This window comes from Chaetodon auriga, chromosome 2 (genome assembly GCF_051107435.1).
Source record: "Chaetodon auriga isolate fChaAug3 chromosome 2, fChaAug3.hap1, whole genome shotgun sequence".
NCBI classification, from domain to species: domain Eukaryota; kingdom Metazoa; phylum Chordata; class Actinopteri; order Chaetodontiformes; family Chaetodontidae; genus Chaetodon; species Chaetodon auriga.
The window spans coordinates 7,534,928-7,555,350 of record NC_135075.1 but is presented as its reverse complement, the minus strand read 5'-3'; the positions used below and the strand labels follow the sequence as shown (position 1 = coordinate 7,555,350).

General features: G+C 44.1%; 1 protein-coding gene across 4 annotated transcripts; it reads left to right on the top strand.

Annotated features, from left to right (window-relative positions):
* Nucleotides 1-354: 354 nt before the first annotated feature.
* LOC143333644 (death-inducer obliterator 1-like) lies at nt 355-19,734 on the top strand. Of its 4 annotated transcripts, none has more exons than XM_076751803.1 (17): nt 355-464; nt 1,905-1,999; nt 2,835-2,953; nt 3,234-4,347; nt 4,574-4,973; nt 5,576-5,932; nt 8,067-8,286; nt 11,022-11,574; nt 11,692-11,851; nt 11,998-12,114; nt 12,259-12,420; nt 12,732-12,891; nt 13,006-13,504; nt 13,595-13,742; nt 13,859-13,948; nt 14,049-14,244; nt 15,575-19,734. In XM_076751803.1, exons 3-17 carry the CDS (start codon nt 2,872-2,874, stop codon nt 19,138-19,140), a joined length of 7,824 nt encoding a protein of 2,607 aa, XP_076607918.1. In that variant the 5' UTR covers nt 355-464; nt 1,905-1,999; nt 2,835-2,871; the 3' UTR covers nt 19,141-19,734. The 4 variants fall into 4 exon arrangements, with proteins under 4 accessions (XP_076607918.1, XP_076607927.1, XP_076607908.1 ...); XM_076751812.1 differs by having other exon boundaries at nt 1,905-2,025; nt 12,259-12,372; XM_076751793.1 differs by having other exon boundaries at nt 1,905-2,025.
* The last annotated feature ends 689 nt before the right edge of the window (nt 19,735-20,423 follow it).

Here is a 20,423-nt window from a genome sequence, read left to right as displayed (position 1 = left end):
CCACACTGACATTTTAAACAGGTGTGGCATTTTTTTAAATTCAGAACTCTGTCCATCCGAGGATCCGAAGGTTTATATGGACAATAAATACAGACTTATGAGCCAACTGCAACAAATATTCCTGTTTAGCTCAAGGTTGTGTCCAGTAAAGAAAAAAATCACAAACTTTTCATTTTGTAAATCTTGACAGTTGATATTTTAGGGTAGTGTGATCAGAGCTTTGGATTAAACTAAAAACAGCTGCGCATTTATGCACTCTTAATTGTTAACGTTACGACAAAACCTCAGCAGCATTATTTCCTCTGCCTGCTCAGTTCCCCTCCAGACCGCTGGGGGCGCTGCAGACAAATCCAGCGCTCTGTAAACCGTCAGCCATCTGCCGCAGTCAGTTAGCTCAAGCGGGAATGGAAAATGGAGGACTGACCGAAGATCGAGGGCATATCATCGGTATCTGTAGCGTGTAGGTGGGTAGACTGCAACAATTTAATATTTTGGTAACGTTAGTGTAGTGTTTAGTTTTTGTGCGATGCTCCCGTGTCTCAGCTTTGTCTTCATGCAGGGATTGTTCGACTGCAGGTATTCGAGGCAATGTTGAATATGTTGTGCCTGACGTTAGCTGTAACGTTAACTTGTGTACAGCCGAACTACGCTGTTAAATTTGACTCTGCTAATTCACCCTGATTTGTTAAGCATGGTTACACATATATAATGAATGTCTGTCGTGTTTCGGCTTTGTCGGAGTTATGTGGTTAAATTTTAAGGAATACTTAAATGTCTATTAGCTACAGGTTGAGTTTGTCGTTAGCTTGGCCGTGCTCGTGGTGGCTATTAGCTTTAGCCAGGTTTGCTAGCTACGAGTGCACGTTTTGCAACGCTCAGTTCGTCATTGTAAAGTGAAACTAATCGACGAGAAAGAAGGCATTCAAATGCGCGCTTCTCGTTACACAATTTGTTACCATGTGTGCAGCGTCCAGTAACACAACACTAATCGCCCCATTGTACCCGTGGTTCACGTTAGCTGACGGTAGATTGTTTCGTGGTTCGGCAGAATGTTGGCTTCGCGGCCGTCGATGTAGGGTGTGCAAGAACCGACATCTTAACTCGTCGTTGTTTGTTGTCTGAGCTCTTCAATATATTCCATCTTGTTTCATAACGATACATATGTGCGTCACAGATCACACTGGACAATATCCTTGTGACAGTGATGCATGGTTGTGATCCAGCGTTAAGAGTTAATACATCATGCGCTCTAAGGCCCTTGCAGGTTGCCTCCCTCGGTGTCGAGCAGCAGTACTGGACCCCGATACGCCTGAACCATGTAAACATCACAGTAAACATGCCATACCGCTGAATTGGTTGCATAATTTGTATCGCTATGTTTGAAGTAAACGTTTGTGATAAATTTGATCGTCGTGCGGGGCCCCTCCCACCTCTCATGGCAACAGTTTTCCCTCGGTTCACGTGGCACGGTATCGTGACCACAGGCACACCACTGGACAGATCCTGTTTAATCACTTTCAGGCCTTTTGTAGTGCAGACGGTGCTGTGCACCGGGCCCAGCGATGCCTCAGTCTAACAAGAGGTGTAATCCTAAAAATCGTTTTAGAATTTTTTAACAATTAATTATTCACCAAGGTTTCTTAGATACTTGTTGTGAATAATTAATCAAAATTGTCTTTGTTTGGTGTATTCTTTGTTGATCATATATGTAGAAATTTCAGTTGAACTGCTGGGCAATTGTTAAATATCCTAGTTAGTCAACATAATCTATAGTCATAATCAACAGAAAACGAACAGGATCTGTTGTATTTATTATCTAAATAAGTCCTCAGTGTTGTTGAATCTTAGCTGCTGTGAAGCGCAGAGTACTTTGACCCTAACCTGCGGTTTCCTCTCTCTGGCAGATCCTTTGTCCATAGACCAAGACAGATGATTACTGCTGCGGAGCCTTTGTTTTGTTTGAAGAAGCACTCTGCTACCTATCACTGTTGAACTGCAGGTACAGACATCGGCTATTGCCATTAGGTATGCATTGCTTAATATTAGACAATGAAAGATTTGTAGTATTCTACAAAGGTGATTTCTTTCAGTATTATTCAACCTTACCTTAAATTATAGAGGGTATGCATGTGATGTGATGTGATTATACACAGACGCTGCCAGAGTCTCCACCCATGTTGCACTCAGCATCTGTCATCATGCATTCACATGGAAAATACTGCTAAAAATCTAAAAAGCTGCTTAGTCAAGTGGTTCGAGGTCAAGACGTTCAAAGTAATCAAATGCACACATTAAAAAAATAAGGCACACATTTTATATAGATTGCAGAGGGTTAAACATCCTGTTCTGCAGTTACTTGTTACTTATCAGCTGACGTATACACAATATATCAGCTAGTTTTAGTCCGCACACCACTGACTAGGATGTTGTATATCAGTGTTGATACTGATGGTCTTCATGTTTTTAAGCTAAGTGTTCGTGTTCCTCTCAGCATTGCATCTCTCCTTATACGTAACAGTTATAATTGGATTGTTTAGTTGCTCTGTGACGGTCGTAGTGTTGTGGAAAAAGTGACGTCATTGCATATTCTCGATAGAGCCACCACTGAAAAGATTTCTTGAATTAGTACTGCATGGTGCAAATAAACTTTTGCGTTGTATTTGTAACAGTATTTTAGAGCAATAATGTAATAGAATCAAGGATATCTAAACTTTTTAAGACATGGAATAACTCCAGCACTGCCTAATGAATAAACACCTGGCAGCCTTGCAGTGTTTGTCATATTATGAACTGAAAAGAATGACTCATAGCTGGTCTCTTGTGCTCTTCTGTAGACGTTCAGTTTGAAAGTAGTGATTGACTCCATCATCAATGGAGAAGAATGCGAGCCCTGAGCTCTCTTTAGCTCCTGAGCCAGAGCAGTGCCAGGACCGTATGGATAGCTGCTCTCAAGGTACCTTGGATGAGCTTCTTTTCGCTTACAATAAAGGGGTGGGGACATTGTAGTAATACCAATTGTGGTGTCAGGTTCTGTGATCTGTGAATGATTCAAAATCTTGATGAAAACGTAGGGTAAGTAAGCGTCATATCCAAGTCAATTGTTTTCAGATTAATTTGATTCATATGTATGCTTGAGGCAATTAGTAGTTGCTTGGCTATTTTGGCATGTTGGTCTCTGGTGATTTCATGCTTTAATTATTTGCCCACAGCCCTCTTTGGTCATCTGTTCACAGGTTTTGGAGAAGGGGATAACGATCAGAGGGAACAGTTTCAGACCGAAGGCGAGAATGTGGCCGAAAAGACACTAGACAAGCCGGATAAGTCTTTCAAGGCCAACAGTGAAATAAAGAAGACTTGGGGTTTCCGACGGTCCACTGTAGCAAAGAGAGAGATGCCAGTGGAGGCAGCAACTGACATCCCTGAGAACCGCTGTCCTGTACGTCGCAGCGGCAGGCAGTCTAAGCGCACTGACAAACTGGAGGAATTCCTCTTGACTGCCAAAAGAGGGTCAAGAAAGAGCGCCCCACCCAGTCTGGAAAGTGGAGATCCTCCTTCCCAAACGCCGACCGATGCAGAGACTGCCTCAGAAGCCAGCTTTGACGGTAATGCTGATGCCAAGGCTGTAGAGGACAAGGGAGAGTCCCCAGAGAGGAGGACAAGAAGTTGCACGAGGAGGCAGACGCAACGAAAAACCAGCGGTGGCAGACAGGCCCGAGGGGCTGGTGGAGTGACAGTCAAAGATGAGGGAAGCTCTGAGAATGAGGAGGACAGCAGAGATGATGCCAGTAAGAACCAGTTACCTGAGAAAGGAGATGAGAAGAGTTTTCCCAGTCCTGGAGATGTAGGGAGCATTGATACAGTACAGCCTGAGCCAGAGCCGGGCTCTGAGAAGATCAGAGCTGTCGAGGAGGAGAACGAGCATGGTGATGAAAATAACAAATTGGAAACGGAGAAGGAGTTGGATAAAGACACTGATGAGGACAGGGCAGACAAGTCTGCGGCAGTGTTAGTAAAACGTGGACCAATAAGAACGTATGTCAATAAAAAGAAGGCAGTCAATAAGAACACTACCCCTGTTAAAGCTCCTGCTTCTGCCACCAAGAGCGCTCCTGTCAAGAGGGAGACCAAGCCAAAGGCTAGCCAAGCCTCTGGAAAGACCCGCAAGGCCCAGACACAAGACGACAATGATGAGAATGATGATGATGATGATGATGAGGACGACGACGACGATGAGGACGACGAGAACGACTCTTCAATGTCTTCGTCTTCATCATCCTCTGAGTCTGATGATGGTGGTTATGACCCCAATGCACTTTACTGCATCTGTCGCCAGAAACACAACAAAAGGTATTTTGTTACATTTTTATCCATCCGTCTTATCAAAATTACAATGATAATTGTTAATTCATTCACATGTTAATAATGAAGTGCATTGTACATTTTAACGAATGATGTCATTGGTCGTTCCCTCCTTGTCAGGCTAGTTGGTAACTGCAACTGTTGTCTGAATGTGAGATGTTGTTGAGCATTTCTTTGAAGAAAGGTGGCACTATAAATGTTCTGTGCTCAATAGGTTCATGATCTGCTGTGACCGCTGTGAGGAGTGGTTCCATGGAGACTGTGTGGGCATCACTGAGGCCCGTGGACGCCTGATGGAGAGAAATGGGGAAGACTACATCTGCCCCAATTGCACCGCTAAGAAAAACCAGGTGCTCAGACCCGCTACATCTGTCCTCTCTACAAGCACAGAGATCGGGAGGCTCAAACCTGACATTGCTGGGTCGAGTTATGCTCTCGCCGTTTCTGCTGCATCTGCTGAGAAAACTAACACCGGTCAGTCAGCTGTCCAGGCTGTGGTGTCCTCCACATCTGCTGGAACTGAAGAGAAGGGAGTGGAGGACCTGGGCATCAAAGGCAGGATAGAGAAAGCTATTAATCCAACTGGGAAAAAGAAGATCAAGATCTTTCAGCCGGTAGGTTCCAATTTATTTCAACTTAAAGGCTTTGAATTATGGTGTTATTATGAGTTCAGCTATTAGATCATTGTCTGCGTTGTTGCTCTGTCATCCATTACTTCATCGTGCATGCCAGGTGTTGTCCCGATAATCTAAATTTCAGTTAGTGTGATGCCATGGTTAATTATGATGCAAATAGATCATCCAAATTGGATTACAATTACTGTCAAAGGGTTGAAATGTGTGAGTAAAATGTAAATTACTAATCCCTGAATCTGAATTAGAGTGCAGTGCCCAATGACTCCAACTGGTCATTTCTTTTGAGTCTGCATCAGTGGTGTTCCTATTTTCATATTAGGACCCAAAACTGGGAGGCCAGTGGCTCCAGGTTGTAAACCTCTTGTGAGCACAAACCGAATGGTTAAAGGCATGGCATCCAGCAGCCTATGACAGCTTGAGACTGAAAACCGTTCTGCAAAATATAGGACACTTTTTTTTTTTTTTTTTTTTTAAATGTTGAAAAATGAATAAATTGCTAAAACTGGTATTGTGAAAACACTATAGAAAATGGCATTGCTCATTATTAGCAGTTAATTTTATTGTGTACTGACTTGGAGCAGGCTATACAGCAGCCAGCCGAACCAAAAGCAGACCAGAAATCTGCACCAACCGTGGAAAAGAAGGCAGCACCGACAGCAGAGCAGAAAGCACAACCAGACGCAGAGCAGAAGGTGGCATCAAACGTGGAGGTGAAAACCACGCCAACAGGGGAGGTGCCGCAGAAGGCCGAGGAGGAGGCTTCTCTTCCCAAATGTATCGGGCCCGGCTGTGAGAATAACGCCCAGCCAGACTCTGTGTATTGTGGCAACGACTGTATCCTGAGACATGCGGCTGCAGCAATGAAGTCCATCACTGATGTCAAAGAGCCCAAACAGAAGGACAAGGCGAAGGCTCAGAAAACCAAGTCGACACCAAAGGTAACTCGGACCACTTGTAATGATGCCTTTTCCCTATCCTTGATCAAAAATGTTGAGCCCCAAAGCTGTGCAGGGCAGCAGATATGATGTATTTGCAAGTTTTAATATCAGCAATAGCCGTGGAAAGCCCTGTCTTAGGAGTTGTGTATGAGTGACTTTTGATCTGTATCACATTTGAGAAAGAATTTCCTAATGTGTGTTGTGTTCTTTGCTGAATGTTTGGCTTATCGTTAGCATTGTTGGTTAATGAATCCTCGATTCTGGTGTGACTAAGTCCTTTTCTATCCTGTCTCTGAATGACTTTAATTCTAGCATGATAAATTACATGCTTGTATATATACATGCATAAATCGCTGCATTGGGGCGACCTGGATGAAAATTTTGCTTAACTGTTGATTAGCACAACAGCAGACCCACATTCATACGTATGCAACCATCACAGGTGTTATTACAGTCATCCAGTATCTGGGATTCAGAAAATCAAAAACTCATTTTGAGAATTGTCTTGGCTGTGTCAAGTCTGCGTGCTGTGGCTGCGCCCTTTGCATTTTAATAATGCTACAAGAAAGTCGTCTTGGCCTGATTAAAATGGTTCAGAAAGCTTTGCTTTTTCTTAAAGTGCTACTTGGAAGTGGAATTACTGAACAGACAGTAACTATCAGGTGCCTTGATGTTCACATGCCTGTCTCATGAAGCAAATTTAGAGGGTTAGAACTTAAATTTGTTCTTAACACAAGCTGTTTTGTCATATGAAATGAACTTTCATCAAAGAGGGTCAGATCATGATGGTAACCTGCATGGTAGCAAGTGACCCGTCTACTGACCAGTCATCTTTCCTGTTGGATCATTAAATGGACCAAAGTACTGCATGCAGATTAAAGATTAAAGTATTTCGAGTGTTCGACACCCTGAATAGCTTTGTCATACAGGCTAATTTTTAATTCAGTGATAAAATACTGTGTTATAGCCCAATATGTCTTCTGATGTTCCCAAGCACTAGAGAATATCTGGTAACTATAAGAAGGGAAATTGTTTTTGTTATGGAAGGGGTCGTATAAGTGAACCCCTTTCCCAGTGCACCATAACAATGTCAGGTGATAAGCCTGCTATTTAACAAAGGAATATCTAAATGAACATGGCTCTTAATGCTTAATCCACACAGTGTTTAGTTTAATTAGTTTGCTGCATTTCAGATGTTTTCGTGCAGTCATCCTGTCTGCATTTCTAAGGTCTGTATCATTCATGTATGTGTTCCAGTTAACAGTCTGGATGTCTTGCTTTTACTCTTAATACTATTTTGTATAGTTTAATTTTGTTCTTATGTTCTGGATCTTTCATTAGCATACATTAGCCTAATATTAACCTAACTTTGACTCTGCAACAAAACATCCCCACAGCAGTCAACTGTCCTGCTCTAGTGATATGTTGCTCAGTTAGAAGTGATTGGCAAACCATGTCATGTGCATTCATTGGATTAAAAAAATCCTGTGGTCTCATTACTCTAATGGACTTCTATGAGACTGAACCTTCAACGGCTGGTGGAGCAGGCAAACGAGGATGCAGTGTAAAGCGGCATGTCTTACCCTGCATGCATGGGAGTCATTCATCATTTCAAGTGTTCTGTACATGCAGGAAATTAATCTTCATAGGGTTTAAACTTGAGCTGCTAGGTGAAAGAAAGCTCAACAATGTTGAACTTCCTTTGTAATACAGGGTGCACCTTTGAATAACTTTTGGGCTCATTAGCCTCAACCAGTAAAATGTACCTGCCAAGAATAATTTAGTACACAGTGTGCATTTTTCACAGAAATATGTCCAGGTGTACAGAAGCTTGGATGCTAAAAGGCTGCCAGCTGAAACCTGGTGTACATAGAACTGCTACTAATTTACTCTGAATTATCCCCATTAAATTCTGTGCACACAATGTGAACAGTGGTTAGAAAGGACAAAAGCTGAAGGCAGGCAGACCAAAGGCTGTAAGAGTTAATAATTTTGTTAACCAAGGGCAGATTTTCCTGGCATTTGACAGAGAGAATCTCTTTTTTTCAGCTCTGTATTGACTGTAACGTTACTGAAACAACACTGAGTGCTGCCACTAAAACCCCACAATGTGTGTTTCTTACCATCCACCCAGAGGAGCAGTGCTGGTGGGAAGAAGACGCAGAAGAAGACCAAGGAGGAGTCGGACAGCGAGGAAGATCACAGCCCCGATCCGGATGAGGACGACGAAGATGAGCATGCTGAGGAACACCCGCCCCCGCCGGCCACTGCATCCTGGTCCAGCGACCATAATTACATTGCAGTAACACCAGAAAAGACTACACCCATATCACCCACAGTGTTAAACAAAAAGTGTATGTATCTCTTTGAAGGTCTTGGGCTGTTGAAACCACATTGTTGTTTTTCCATTATAAGTGTGGTTCCTGTCGTGCTAACGTAATTTAGAAATGATCCGTACATTTGGGGAAGAACATGAGCGCTCTGGGGATGAACTCAGCTGTGTGCTAGACTTTAAAATGATCTGCAAAGTGTTGTGGTTTCGATAATATAAAAGTTTTGTTACTCAATGAAATGTTTGCAGCTGTGGAAAAGGTAAGTTATTGGTGGCTTTGGGTAAGTATGCGAGAATGCAGAATTTATTTATTTCGAAAGGGGCACTCCATAGATTGAACTTAAGATCATTTGCTGAGTGAAGGTGGGGGTACTAAGCCTGTGAACAGCTATTTAATGTCTCTGTAGCTCTGGAAGAGTCTGAAAAACTCACCCCGATGATGTCACCGGGGTACCTCAGCTTGGGAAACTTCGAGAGATAAAGGCATTTTCTGTACTGGGGGTTCATCTTGAGCTACTACAGACTAAAAGTCAAACTACCCCAGGCTCCGCTCCGACAATAATGCCTTTTTCTTTTTTAATACGACTCTTCAATCCCTCAACTTTTTGAAAGTGCGATACTAAATCACTGGAGTTCCCCTTTTGAATACCTCAGTTCAACTGCAGGCCTGATGAAATCCTCTAGGGCAGCACGTGGCAGAAATAACAGGTGGCAATAATCTCTGATGCTGTACTGTGAGATGTATGGATGTCATGAATGGACTTGTGCTTGTGTGTGTGTGTGCACGCGTGAGAGAGATTCAAATGACCTCAAATCTCTCCACTTCCTGGGTTCGTCACCTCAGCTGTTGGACCCATAAAAAAGGTCATTGCCCTCCCTTTCTCCAGCAGGTAGGTGTCTCAGAATTCCCCCATATTAATGTGGACCAATGAAGCTTACATTGAGCTGATAATATCAGCTGGAAAGCATGACTTTGTGTTTTTCTTGTCTGTTTTTTTTACCATTAATTTTGTAGGCAACAGGCTGACGTCTTTCGAAGTTTTTGATTCATATTGAATATGATGCCTCACTACTCAGTGGAAAACTGGCTTTAAAATAAAGGGTGATTTAACAGATTTTAGGATGCCTCCGTTGATTATGTGAGCAGTGTTGGCTTGCTGTAGGATATCCTGACCACTTCAGCTCAAACAAGCATGTACATCTGCTAAATCTACACACACTGATGAGAGATGTGACACTCAAGACGCCCCTGGATGGTGACCAGCCGAAGAAGAAAGAAGCTCTGCTGCGGAGACCAGACCACCGGGAGACACTGCAGTGAAGTTCAGAAGATGGAAGCTGAAGACCTGGTTCAGAAGAAGAGGACCCTCCACTGTCACAGTTTTCCACACACATTTTGCACCTGATTTTATATATATTGAGGGGAACATTTGTTGCAATGAAGTGTGGACATTTCAGTTTCCTTTATGAGAGGTTATTGAAGGCAGAAGAATTATCCTAATTGATTAGACAGGAAGTGTAACGCAAGTGCATCGTTTCAGGTCAGGAGAGCAGTGCGAGCAATGATTGTGTGATTAACAGGAAGTGGACATTAATGGCTCCTTGATTTGTGCTTTCATAGTCCATATTTTGCTGAGTGATGCTGTGATTGGTGAGACAACCTAATATCTTCAGGAGATGGTTGACTTTGGTTGCTTTTAGTCTCAATACTGTTGCTCTGCACAACATTATTGTGGTTTGTACATATTAGTAGGTGTATAGTTGGTTTGTCTAAGTGGGGCTGATGCTTATACTAATGCAGCTTTAACATAATGGATGACTCATAAGCATCTGCAGATGAACAGTTTGAAGAGAGATTTGAGTGTATTGCCATACAATTTTTGGTGCAAATTGGTTGTTATACTTTATATATTTTCAAGTGAAAAGTTTGAAAAAAAGTATCACTCTGGACGTAATCTGCGTAATGGTTTCAAATAACCATGAATGAGGTTTGAATCTAGTTACTTTTTGCCTCATGAGCTGCTGATAGTTGTCAGGGTTTGTAGCTGTGCTCATGATAGCAATGTTTAAATTTACACTTGAACAGTGAGTAGGTTATGAACTTTATCAGTCTCAGTCATTTCCTTTTATTCTGATCCACAAGCTTTTATGCTTCAGTACGCAGTGAAACTTGTGGCCAGAACAGCATTTTAGCCAGTGAAGAACTGATTGATGCTGCTTGTCTCTCACATTCACATGAGAGAACCTGGTAGTTGTAGTCTTTTCCCACTAAGTGCTGGTAGCAAGTCAAGAGTTTGTAGAAGACTCGCATCAGGTCCTTGTCTCCTGTTTGGGTCTATGGGCACTGAGCTGTCTTGTGAAGAGGTACTTATATACTCAAAGATCATTGCCTCCAAATCATGTTTTTGGGAAGAAAGTACTTCTTTCTCAAATGGACCTGCATTAACAGCACAATGTATTTGCTGCCGCAAATAAAGAGGGGCCTTTTAACTGCCCAGTTGTCAACTTTGTGTTTATTTCAGAATGTTAATTGCAGTGTTAAGTGTGTATGTGCTCAAATATGTGAATGACATTTATTGTTTGTTTCACATGTTCTGTTATTCATTTCAGCTCTAAAAACAATATTGACCTTTTTTCGAGTTATATACCCCAGATCATGATGTGATCAAGTGTATACTGTCACACCACATGTTGCATCTGCTGATGTGATGAATGACAGCATGTTTTAAAATATTTGATCTTGTTCTTGGTTTCCAGCCCCCCCTAAAGAAGAGAAGCAGAGTGAGAAGGAGCAGAAAGAGAAGGAGACAGCCCCGGCTCCAGAGAAACTTCCCTCGGCGTCCGTAACGCCGGTCAAAGCAAACAAGAAGACCCCAACCACTAAGGCAGTCAAGGTTTCCCCAAAGGGCAAGAAGCCTTCACTTCAGACCACAAGTTCAAAAATGTCCAAGAAACCTGCAGCACTCCCGAGCAAAACTGCAGGAAAGTCCAAGAAACCAGGCCTTTCGGCTGTCCACGCCCCTTCTCCCATTCCCCTCGGTCCAATCCACGTCACAGGAGCACTGAGGGTCACCAAGTCCAACTTTACTATTCCTAAGAAGCAACAGCCACAAAGAAAGGATACTCCATCCCGTAGTCAGTCCTCCTCATCCTCCAGGGTCCCATCGTCTTCAGTTTCTTCATCTGCATCCAGCCACTCCTCCTCCAGACCTCCACATTCAGCTGGTTCAGCGCACCCCATGCCACCGCCACCCAACAACCAGATGAGGCAGAATATCCGCCGCTCTCTGACTGACATCCTCTATAAGAGGTAAGAGTCCCACAAAACCTAGTTCAGAATACTGCAGTTTCTAAAACGCTTAAAGTAAATCTTCGATGTAACTTTTAAACAAGAAGCGCCAACATTTGTTGTGTTCCTGACCACCAGGGTGAGCGACAGCGATGATCTGAAAATGACGGAGAATGAGGTGGGAAGGCTGGCAGTTGCCATTGAAAAGGAAATGTTCAACCTGTGCCTGAGCACTGACAGCAAGTACAAGAACAAATACAGGTCCCTCATGTTCAACCTCAAAGATCCCAAAAACAAAGTGAGTCAACATTAAATATGCATGCACTTGTGTTTTTAATCAAGTACATATCTTGTGTTAACAGAGTTGTGTATGTAAAGGCAATGCTTACAATCTGAAAAGCTTTCATATAGATGTTAAAATACTGTGTTATATGTTGGTCTCAGGGCTTGTTCTACAGAGTGGTGGGTGGTGAGGTTAGTCCCTTCAGACTGGTGAGACTAAGCGCTGAAGAGTTGCTTTCCAAAGAGATATCGGAGTGGAGGAAGCCAGATGCTCCTGAGGTAACTGTTACTTCCCTTTAACTAAACACCAAGCACCAGTCAGCTAGAGGTTCAAAGAGTTCCCTGTTGGGTTGAGTTTTCATTACACAAACTCCTCTACAGGATGCGTAATATTGCTCCGGTCTGCATCGTTGTCTCTTTTAGGCCCAGTCTCCCAGTGCAAGGGCACATTCGGGGCATTCCAAACTGGGCAACAGGCATGACTCTGGCTCACATAGCTTGGATATGGAGGATGCTCCACCAACATCTGATGCAGATGTATGTATCTCTACCACTGCTTCATCCTCTCGCATGGCCTCTGCTGCAGTAAGTGGTGGCATGCTGCCTTTCTTAAGCTTTCAAACTTTTCTTTTCACCTTTGCACGGGCTCCTTGGTCCACCAACTGTTACACAAAGTAAAGACAGTAATGCTGATATGACAGGTTAGTTATCTTGCTAATTGCCCTGTTCCTCAATTCAAATTCTTCCTTTCAGAAACTTTGTCTTTATTCATCACTGCTGGGCGTTAAACCTACATGCATCATAATAATCCAGAATTATGGGCGTCATGTGAATGATTATCATCTAATCCAGTTCACCTAAGATTTGACAGAGATCCCTCTTTTCTGTGTCCACAGGACCAAGATGATTTTAGTACTCCTTCAGCTTCGGCTCAGCCCTCTGCTGTGGAGGGGAACAGCGGCAACAGCATGCCAGACATATTCAGTACCATGCTCAAAGACACCACTGCTGAACACAGGACTCATCTGTTTGACCTCAACTGTAAAATCTGTACAGGTAAATGAGGGGCTCACACCAAGTGTCAGGGTAACATTCATCCAGTGGATTATTTGTGATTGGTTACACAACAGATAACTTGACTAGTGTCTTTTTTTTAATTTTGCCCTATAGGTCAAAGGATGGAAGATGAGCCTGCAGCTAAGAAAGCCAAACTGACCAAAAAGTCTGAAACTAAGCCTTCTAGACAAGAGCTGCACTCATCCTCTGCTCTCCAAACACAGCTCCCCGCCACTGAGCAGCACCAAGACCCCTTAGTCTACCAACATCCAATCCCTCCATCCTACCAGCCTAACATGGAGCCAGCTGTCCCAGAATTACAGCCACAGCTTTATCAGGAGGACCTCAATATGCTTGCAACTCCCTCCCCGGCCCCTACAACCGTCGCCCCCACCGTGTCCTCTGTCAGCATCACCCGCAGAGACCCACGTGTGGCCAGGCACAGCTCTGGTGTGACCGTCACCTACACTGCTCCAGAAAAACCCATCAGCAACTCAGCAGAACCACTCGCAGTTCCTGTTAGTGCTCCAGTGGAGATCGGACCCAAGGCACCCCTGCCGATGCCCCCAGCTCCACCGCATTCAGTCGCTGTGTCCAAACTAGCGAAAACAAGGTGCTCATTCTCATCACTGTTTTATAGATTTGCTCTTACTGGCATTGCTGGGTTTTGTGGTGGTCTAAGATTATGGTTTTGGTTTTGCAGTACATCTGAACCTCCTCCTGAGGGTGAGACAGCAATCTTCCTCCATGGTCAAGAGAAGATTTGGAAAGGATTTATCAACATGCAGTCGGTGGCTAAATTTGTAACCAAGGCTTATCTGGTGTCAGGATCCTTTGAACATCTGAAGGAGGTTTGTCATTTTGCCTGATTATCAGGCTCATACTTCATTTCCAGGGTAACTGTCATTACATGCAATGGGTATACATAAGCAGAAGCATTATGCTCAGTGTTGTCAATGTTGTGCAGGATTTGCCAGACACCATTCATGTTGGAGGACGCATATCTCCAAGCACAGTGTGGGACTATGTTGGGAAACTGAAAACCTCGCTCTCCAAGGTTGGTTTGGAGAAAAATGAATTCGTATGAAAGTGCTTAACATCTTTATTTGAAGGCCTTTTGTCACTTACATACTGGTTTTTGCTCTCTGTGTTTGCAGGAACTGTGTCTGATCCGTTTCCACCCAGCCACAGAGGAAGAGGAGGTGGCATATGTCTCTCTGTTTTCTTACTTTAGCAGCAGGAAACGATTTGGTGTGGTGGCTAACAACAACCGTCGCATCAAAGACCTTTATCTCATCCCACTGGGCTCAAAGGACCCATTACCCTCCAAACTCTTACCGTTTGATGGGCCAGGTAAGCATTTAAAGGGATACACACATATCTTTGTGGTGACATGAATATGATTGTGTTTATTTTAGTGTTTTTGCTGTGGAGTTGTGTTGTTTTTTTTGTCTTTGTACATATGGTGAGTATATTTAGTCAGCTTTGTTTTTGGACCCAGGTTGAAATTCAAAGGTTTGTACTGTAGGGGGCACTCACACTCCTTGTTGAGTCTCCCCTGGAAAACACCACCGTGCACTTGACAGCTGCTGTCTTCTCTGCTGTGTATCTGACTTTGTATCACACATTTCTAATAAAGGAAGTTTGCATCGCAGGTTGTGCCATTTGAGTCCAGTTTCAGCCTGTTCTTTCTTAAGACTTGGCATGTATGTAAACATAATTGAACAACTTTGTAATCAATAAATTGCTGTGAGGTAACTTGTCAATCATTTTATACCACGCTGGTGTTCATATGGTAACATGCCACACCACTGGAATAAATTAAACATGTTCTTAACATGTGCCCCTAAATGAAGAATTGGCACTTCATTGAAACTTTTCACCCAGTGATTAACTGGTAACCAACAGTGTTAACAGTACCAACATGGCCATTGCAGCTGTGGTATGTACAAATGTTGTCCATCTCAGAGGGTCTCAAACATCAGTAGATCTACTCCTGAATGTTGTACCTCAGAAAGAGAAGATTGTATACATGAGGTTTTCCCTTTAAATTGATTATTATCAGAAAAACAAATTGCAAATCTTGAATTTATCTGATGTTTCTGTGACTGGACTGGTAGTGATCTCAAATTTCAACAGCAACTAATTTATGCCTATTTTACTACCTGTTGCAATCCTTTCTGTTGTTTTTGGGTGCAGTCTAATGATGCCGGTGAATAATTCAGAATGATTTTATTTTTTTAGTTTGTCTCTTGGTTATATCTGCCTGTACATCCGCAAATCACTTCAACCACCAACACAAGCCTACTGATAACAAATGTTTCTCTGCAGCTGGCAGGCGTTTACTAATGGCACCATGTTTGTTACTTTTCTCTTTGAATTCACCAATACATTTAATAACTGCTGACTTATTGCTGAACTGTACACATGGAAATGTGTAGTCATATTATTACCTTTGTCATTTTTCACATAAAAGGATATAGTTGGGCTTGACTTTGGTTTTAAATCCATCATGCTGCTGGTTCTTTATACATGTCACTTGTTTTTTGTTTCTTTACATAAATCAGAAATACTCAAGCAGATCTTTTAGCAGTTATATAGAAAGAAAGACAGTCTCTTTTGTCAAGTTATCTGTTGTACACATGTAGGTGTTTTCTAAGGTTTTTGTTTGTCCATCTTTCAGGGCTTGAACCAGCTCGTCCCAACCTCCTCTTAGGGCTACTGATCTGCCAGAAGGACAGAAAGCGAGCTGGTGCTCCGTTGGAAACTGAAGAAAAGCGATCCAAGACTCAAACGAAAGATGCAGATGACACTGGCCTTCCAAAGCCACCTGCCTCAATAAGAGCAGAAAGAAGCACACGGCAGAGTCTTGAAATCCCCTTCAGCACGACTCCTCCAGGCTCACCTCCATCCAGCTCCTCTGAAACATCAAGCAGCACTGTGACCACCTCCTCAGTCCTTTCCTTCTTGTCCTCTGTAAAAACACCAGCCACATCCACTATCACTGGCAAGGACTCCCCATCTTCATCCAGCTCCGTTGCTTCCTCTGCAGCATCTGCCACTCCTCTTCAGACCATCCTCAAAACTCTTTTTGGGAAGAAAAAGCACGACTCTGACGCTTCCCAATCTCCGTCTGATCAGGGTGTGGAACTCTCTGTCCCACCTGCTACAATGCTAGATCCCATTGTGCAGCAGTTTGCACAGATTTCTAAAGAGAACCAGGTGGAGGAGGATGAAGATGACCGACCGTATGATCCAGAAGAAGAGTATGACCCCAGTCGGGGCTACAATGTGCCTAAGAAGCCTGTTGAAGTAGTAGGCAAGCCTGAAATCTCTAAGGAACCTGAGGTGATTGCGAATGAAGGCGATGATGTGGCGTATGACCCAGAGGATGACTCCATTTTTGAAGATGTCAAAACATTAGTACCTGGTCATGCTAAGGCTGCAACTGAATCTGTAACAGATCCACAAAAGATCTTGGAGAGCCTTAAACAGATTGGGGAGCAAACATTCCAAAAACAGGGAGAGCAGCAAATGTCATCCACAGGGACACCTGGTGCCTCATTGACACTTCCAGACACACTCTTAGCTCAACCTACCAGATCCCTATTGGCAGATACTCAGCTACTGCAGCTTGGCAAGAAGGTTGAGGAATTAGTGAAGTCTTCATCAGTTGCTCCCTTGATCAACCAGAGGAGAGACCCCCGACAGAGCAGGGATCCTCGCCAGGCTGTTGCTGGCAGGAAACCGAACGATGAACCTGAGGAGAAAGAGGAGACATCTGCTCTAGTGCCGGATTCTACTCCTTCGCAACCTTTGGTTCAAGAGCCTCAGCTGTCTAATGTAGCTGAACCTCCAGACTCTTCACAAGGCCCAGTGACGTCACTACCTGCAGAGGGAGTGAAAAGTGAGATGCTACCTTTTATGGAGTCGAACATGGCCGAGGTGTCAATTCCATTATTGGGAGAGGAGGTGGAACCTGATATGGAGGTCAACTACATGGTTGAGAAAGAAGTGAAAACTGAGGAAGCTGAGCCAAACAAGATGGAAACAGAGATGGACAAGTACAGTATTTGGCCAAATGCTGCTAGTATTTTAAAAACTGGTGAGGACTCAGAGTATGAGGAGAATAGCCAAGACACACCAACCACAGGTTATTATAATGAGCCTGCAAACACCTCCACAATAACTTCAACTATTCCAGTGCTCACTCAGAGCACAGCAATGGGTGAAACTCAGTCCCATCACGTGCAGCATCACATGTCACCATCAAGCTTCGACAGCGAGTACAGACCTCCAGCTGACATTCCCCCACCATCCAACTTCCCCCCTCCTCATGTGATGCAGGGACAGAACCTGATAATGAGACCTCCACCGATGTCTATGCCACCACCCATGCAGGGCCTTCCTCCAATATCAGGCCCCCTTCCTCTGCAGGGACCTCCTCCACCCATCCATGTTCCTCCCCCTGTATGTGGTCCTCCCCCCATACAGGGAGACAGCAGCCAGCAATTTGGCCCACCGCCAGCTGCATACCCTCCCTATCAGAATCAGTGGCCAGGCAACCAGCCACCACCACAGCAGCAGCCTCCTCCTGGACCACATCCTCAGAATATCATGCCACCCAGAGGACCACCTCCACCTTTCCCTCCAATGGCCCAGAGAGGCCCTGCACCTCAACTGTTTGATCCCTCCATTCCCCCCCAGCACATTGGACAGCAAGGACCTCCTCCAGGCCTGCCTCCACCTCCCGCTTTTGATGGACAGAGCACCTTACCTCCACCAAGATTCACTGGTCCTCCACCACCATTTAATTTCCCTGCAAACAGAGGTCCCCCTCCACCTTTCACAGGGCCACCTCCTGCTCACTTTGATAACAGACTCCCTCCTCCGTCCCACTTCCAAGGGCCTAGGGGTCCCCTGCCATCTCAGTACGGTGACCATGGGGCTCAACCCTCGATGGCAGACCAACCTCGAGGCCCAGCAGAACAGTATAACAAAGACAATTCTAACTCCTTTAAGCTAAATGTGGACCAGAATCCAAACCCTCTCCATATGTTTAAAGACAATCAGGGCCCCCCACCTGGTCCAGCATACCAGGGACCTCCACCTAACCAGTATGAGGACAGAAGAGGCCCACCTTCCAGCTGTGAGATGAGTGGACCGCACTTCAGTCCACATAACCAATATGGAAGCTCCAGACCACATCCCTCACCACCACATCGAGGATCCTTTGATGAGCACAGAGGCGCTCCCCCTCATGAGAGTAGACCCCATCTGTCTCAGCGTTTTGGAGGATCAGAGCGGTACCGCTTTGATAGGCATTCTGATGAGGCTAGACCTGTCCGCCACAGTGGGCCACTACTGCCAACTCCTCCAGAGGCTCCCTTAGGTCCTCCAAGTCGCATGGGAGCCCACAGTCCAGAAATTCAAAGGGATGACCACTGGCGCCGCCACTCTCCTGAAATGAGGAGGAGGAGCAGCAACACCACCCGAGAGGACTCAGAACCCCACAGTGGAGATCGCTTCAGTCGCTTCGAAGGAGGCCACAGAGAACCTGTCCCTGGACCCTCACCACCCTCTGAAGAGAGACCAAGGGAGCTGTCCGAGGACCGGCGGAGGGAAAGAGAGCGGGAAGTTCCCCATACTGGCAGGCCATCATGGGACAGGAGCCAGGTCAAGCGGTGGAGCAGAGAACGAGAGTGGGACAGGGGCAGAGAAAGGGACCGCGATCAGGAGCGTAGTCGAGAAAGAGACCGCAGCAGAGGAAGGGAGGGCGACAGACACAGGGAGACGGATGGAGAGCGACACAGAGATCAAGACACAGACAAGAGGAGAGACAGGGAGAGAGACAGGGAAAGAGACAGAGAGAGACCAAGGGATTCTGACAGGAGGGACTATGACCGTGACCGAGGGAGAAACCGTGACCGCGACCGTGACAGAGAACGCGATCGTGATCGTGATAGAGAGCGAGAGCGAGACAGGAGACGGGACAGATCCCGAAGCAGGGAACGGGACAGGGACAGGGACAGGGACAGGGACAGAGATCGTGGGAAAGACCGGGGCAGGGACAGAGATAGGGAGAGGGAGAGAGATAGAGACAGAGACAAAGACAAAGACAAAGACAAAGACAGGGATCGTCGGGACGGGAGCAGAAGCAGAGAAAAGAGAGAGGAGAAAAAGGACAGTAAACATGATGCACCCAAGGAGAGTGATAAAACTACAGCAAATGACAGTAGCATGTCCTAGTCTCTGTTTTATGAACACTACATAACGGTTTTGAGAGAGACTCAAATCTCTCGCCAGTTGAAGTCATCACTGTAAATGTAGATAAACAGTATTTTGTTAAATTTCCACGGTTATGTTCCTACTAGAAAAAAGTTTGAAAATGTTTGTATTCTTTTGTCACTTAAAGATTTCTAAGTTTGTTTTATCACATTTGAAAGACAAATAACTAAAGGCCATCTAGGTTGGTTGTGTACAGGATGTATTAAGTAGGCTACTGAGTCCTATTACACGTACCTAAATCCTGTCAAAGCATTTTTTTTAAGGAAACAATAATGTAACTGGTAAACACACCATTTGCAATATGTAAATATGAATGTACTTGTGTATATACTGATGTTTTTTATCATACTTTTCTAAGTAGAAATGAAAAGCCATATATCTGAGATTGATAATGTGAAAGTTAAGGCAACTCTGTTTACACACAAATGTGTGTCTAGATGTCCAGCAGGTTCGAATTTAAGGCTCCATCTGTCTTTATTATACACCCCATCTATGGTTGTTAATAAAATGTCCTGATTTTGTTTCTGCTCAATCAATTAAATCTGTTTAATGACACGTTTGTCTGTGTTGTAAATACATGTTTGAATTCATACTTTGCATACACACAGTCTTTGTCCCTGTGTAATATGAGATTGCTTAGCTTTCACAGCTTTATGGTTCAGGAATACATAAGTGATTCTTGGTGGTAGAGAGTCACATGACCAATGCCAGTGTTGCAATACCTCCAAAACATTTATCTGCTTTTTGGCATCATGGGTCATAACTGCAGTTTATAACAACATTTATCAAAGCACAGGCCTCAAGGACAGTTCATAATGTAACCTTAGACCGTGTGTGTGGCCTTCCATCTGACCGACGTTATAGAATGTGGAGAAAGCATGTCAGGCAAAGACATAAGAAATATTTAGGAAACCGAATAAGTGCTTTTTAATTTTTAAGAATTATCAAAACCTGCATTATAAAAGTGATGCCAGAACCGTTCATAATGTGTAATGATGAGGATTATTACACAATCCATTACTACACAATGCAGAATTTAGAAAACAAAAAACTCTGTTCACTGTAGTTAGCCAGTGACACAACTACCAAACACCAAACTTAATGTGCCCTCTTTCTTTCAGTGATGATCAAGCCTTAAATTCAACACTACCAGTGCAGAACCACTGTCTGACATTAATCATCTATACAAAAATGATATGAGAATCTAATCAGATTAATATGCATAATGCTATTACTTCAATAGG

Bases quoted from the DNA above. Each gene is read 5' to 3' on its own strand.
- LOC143333644 (XM_076751803.1), top strand. From the start codon at position 2,872: ATGGAGAAGAATGCGAGCCCTGAGCTCTCTTTAGCTCCTGAGCCAGAG. The intron at 2,954-3,233 runs GTACCTTGGATG...ATCTGTTCACAG, and splicing joins TATGGATAGCTGCTCTCAAG to GTTTTGGAGAAGGGGATAAC. The intron at 12,115-12,258 runs GTAACTGTTACT...TGTCTCTTTTAG, and splicing joins GGAAGCCAGATGCTCCTGAG to GCCCAGTCTCCCAGTGCAAG.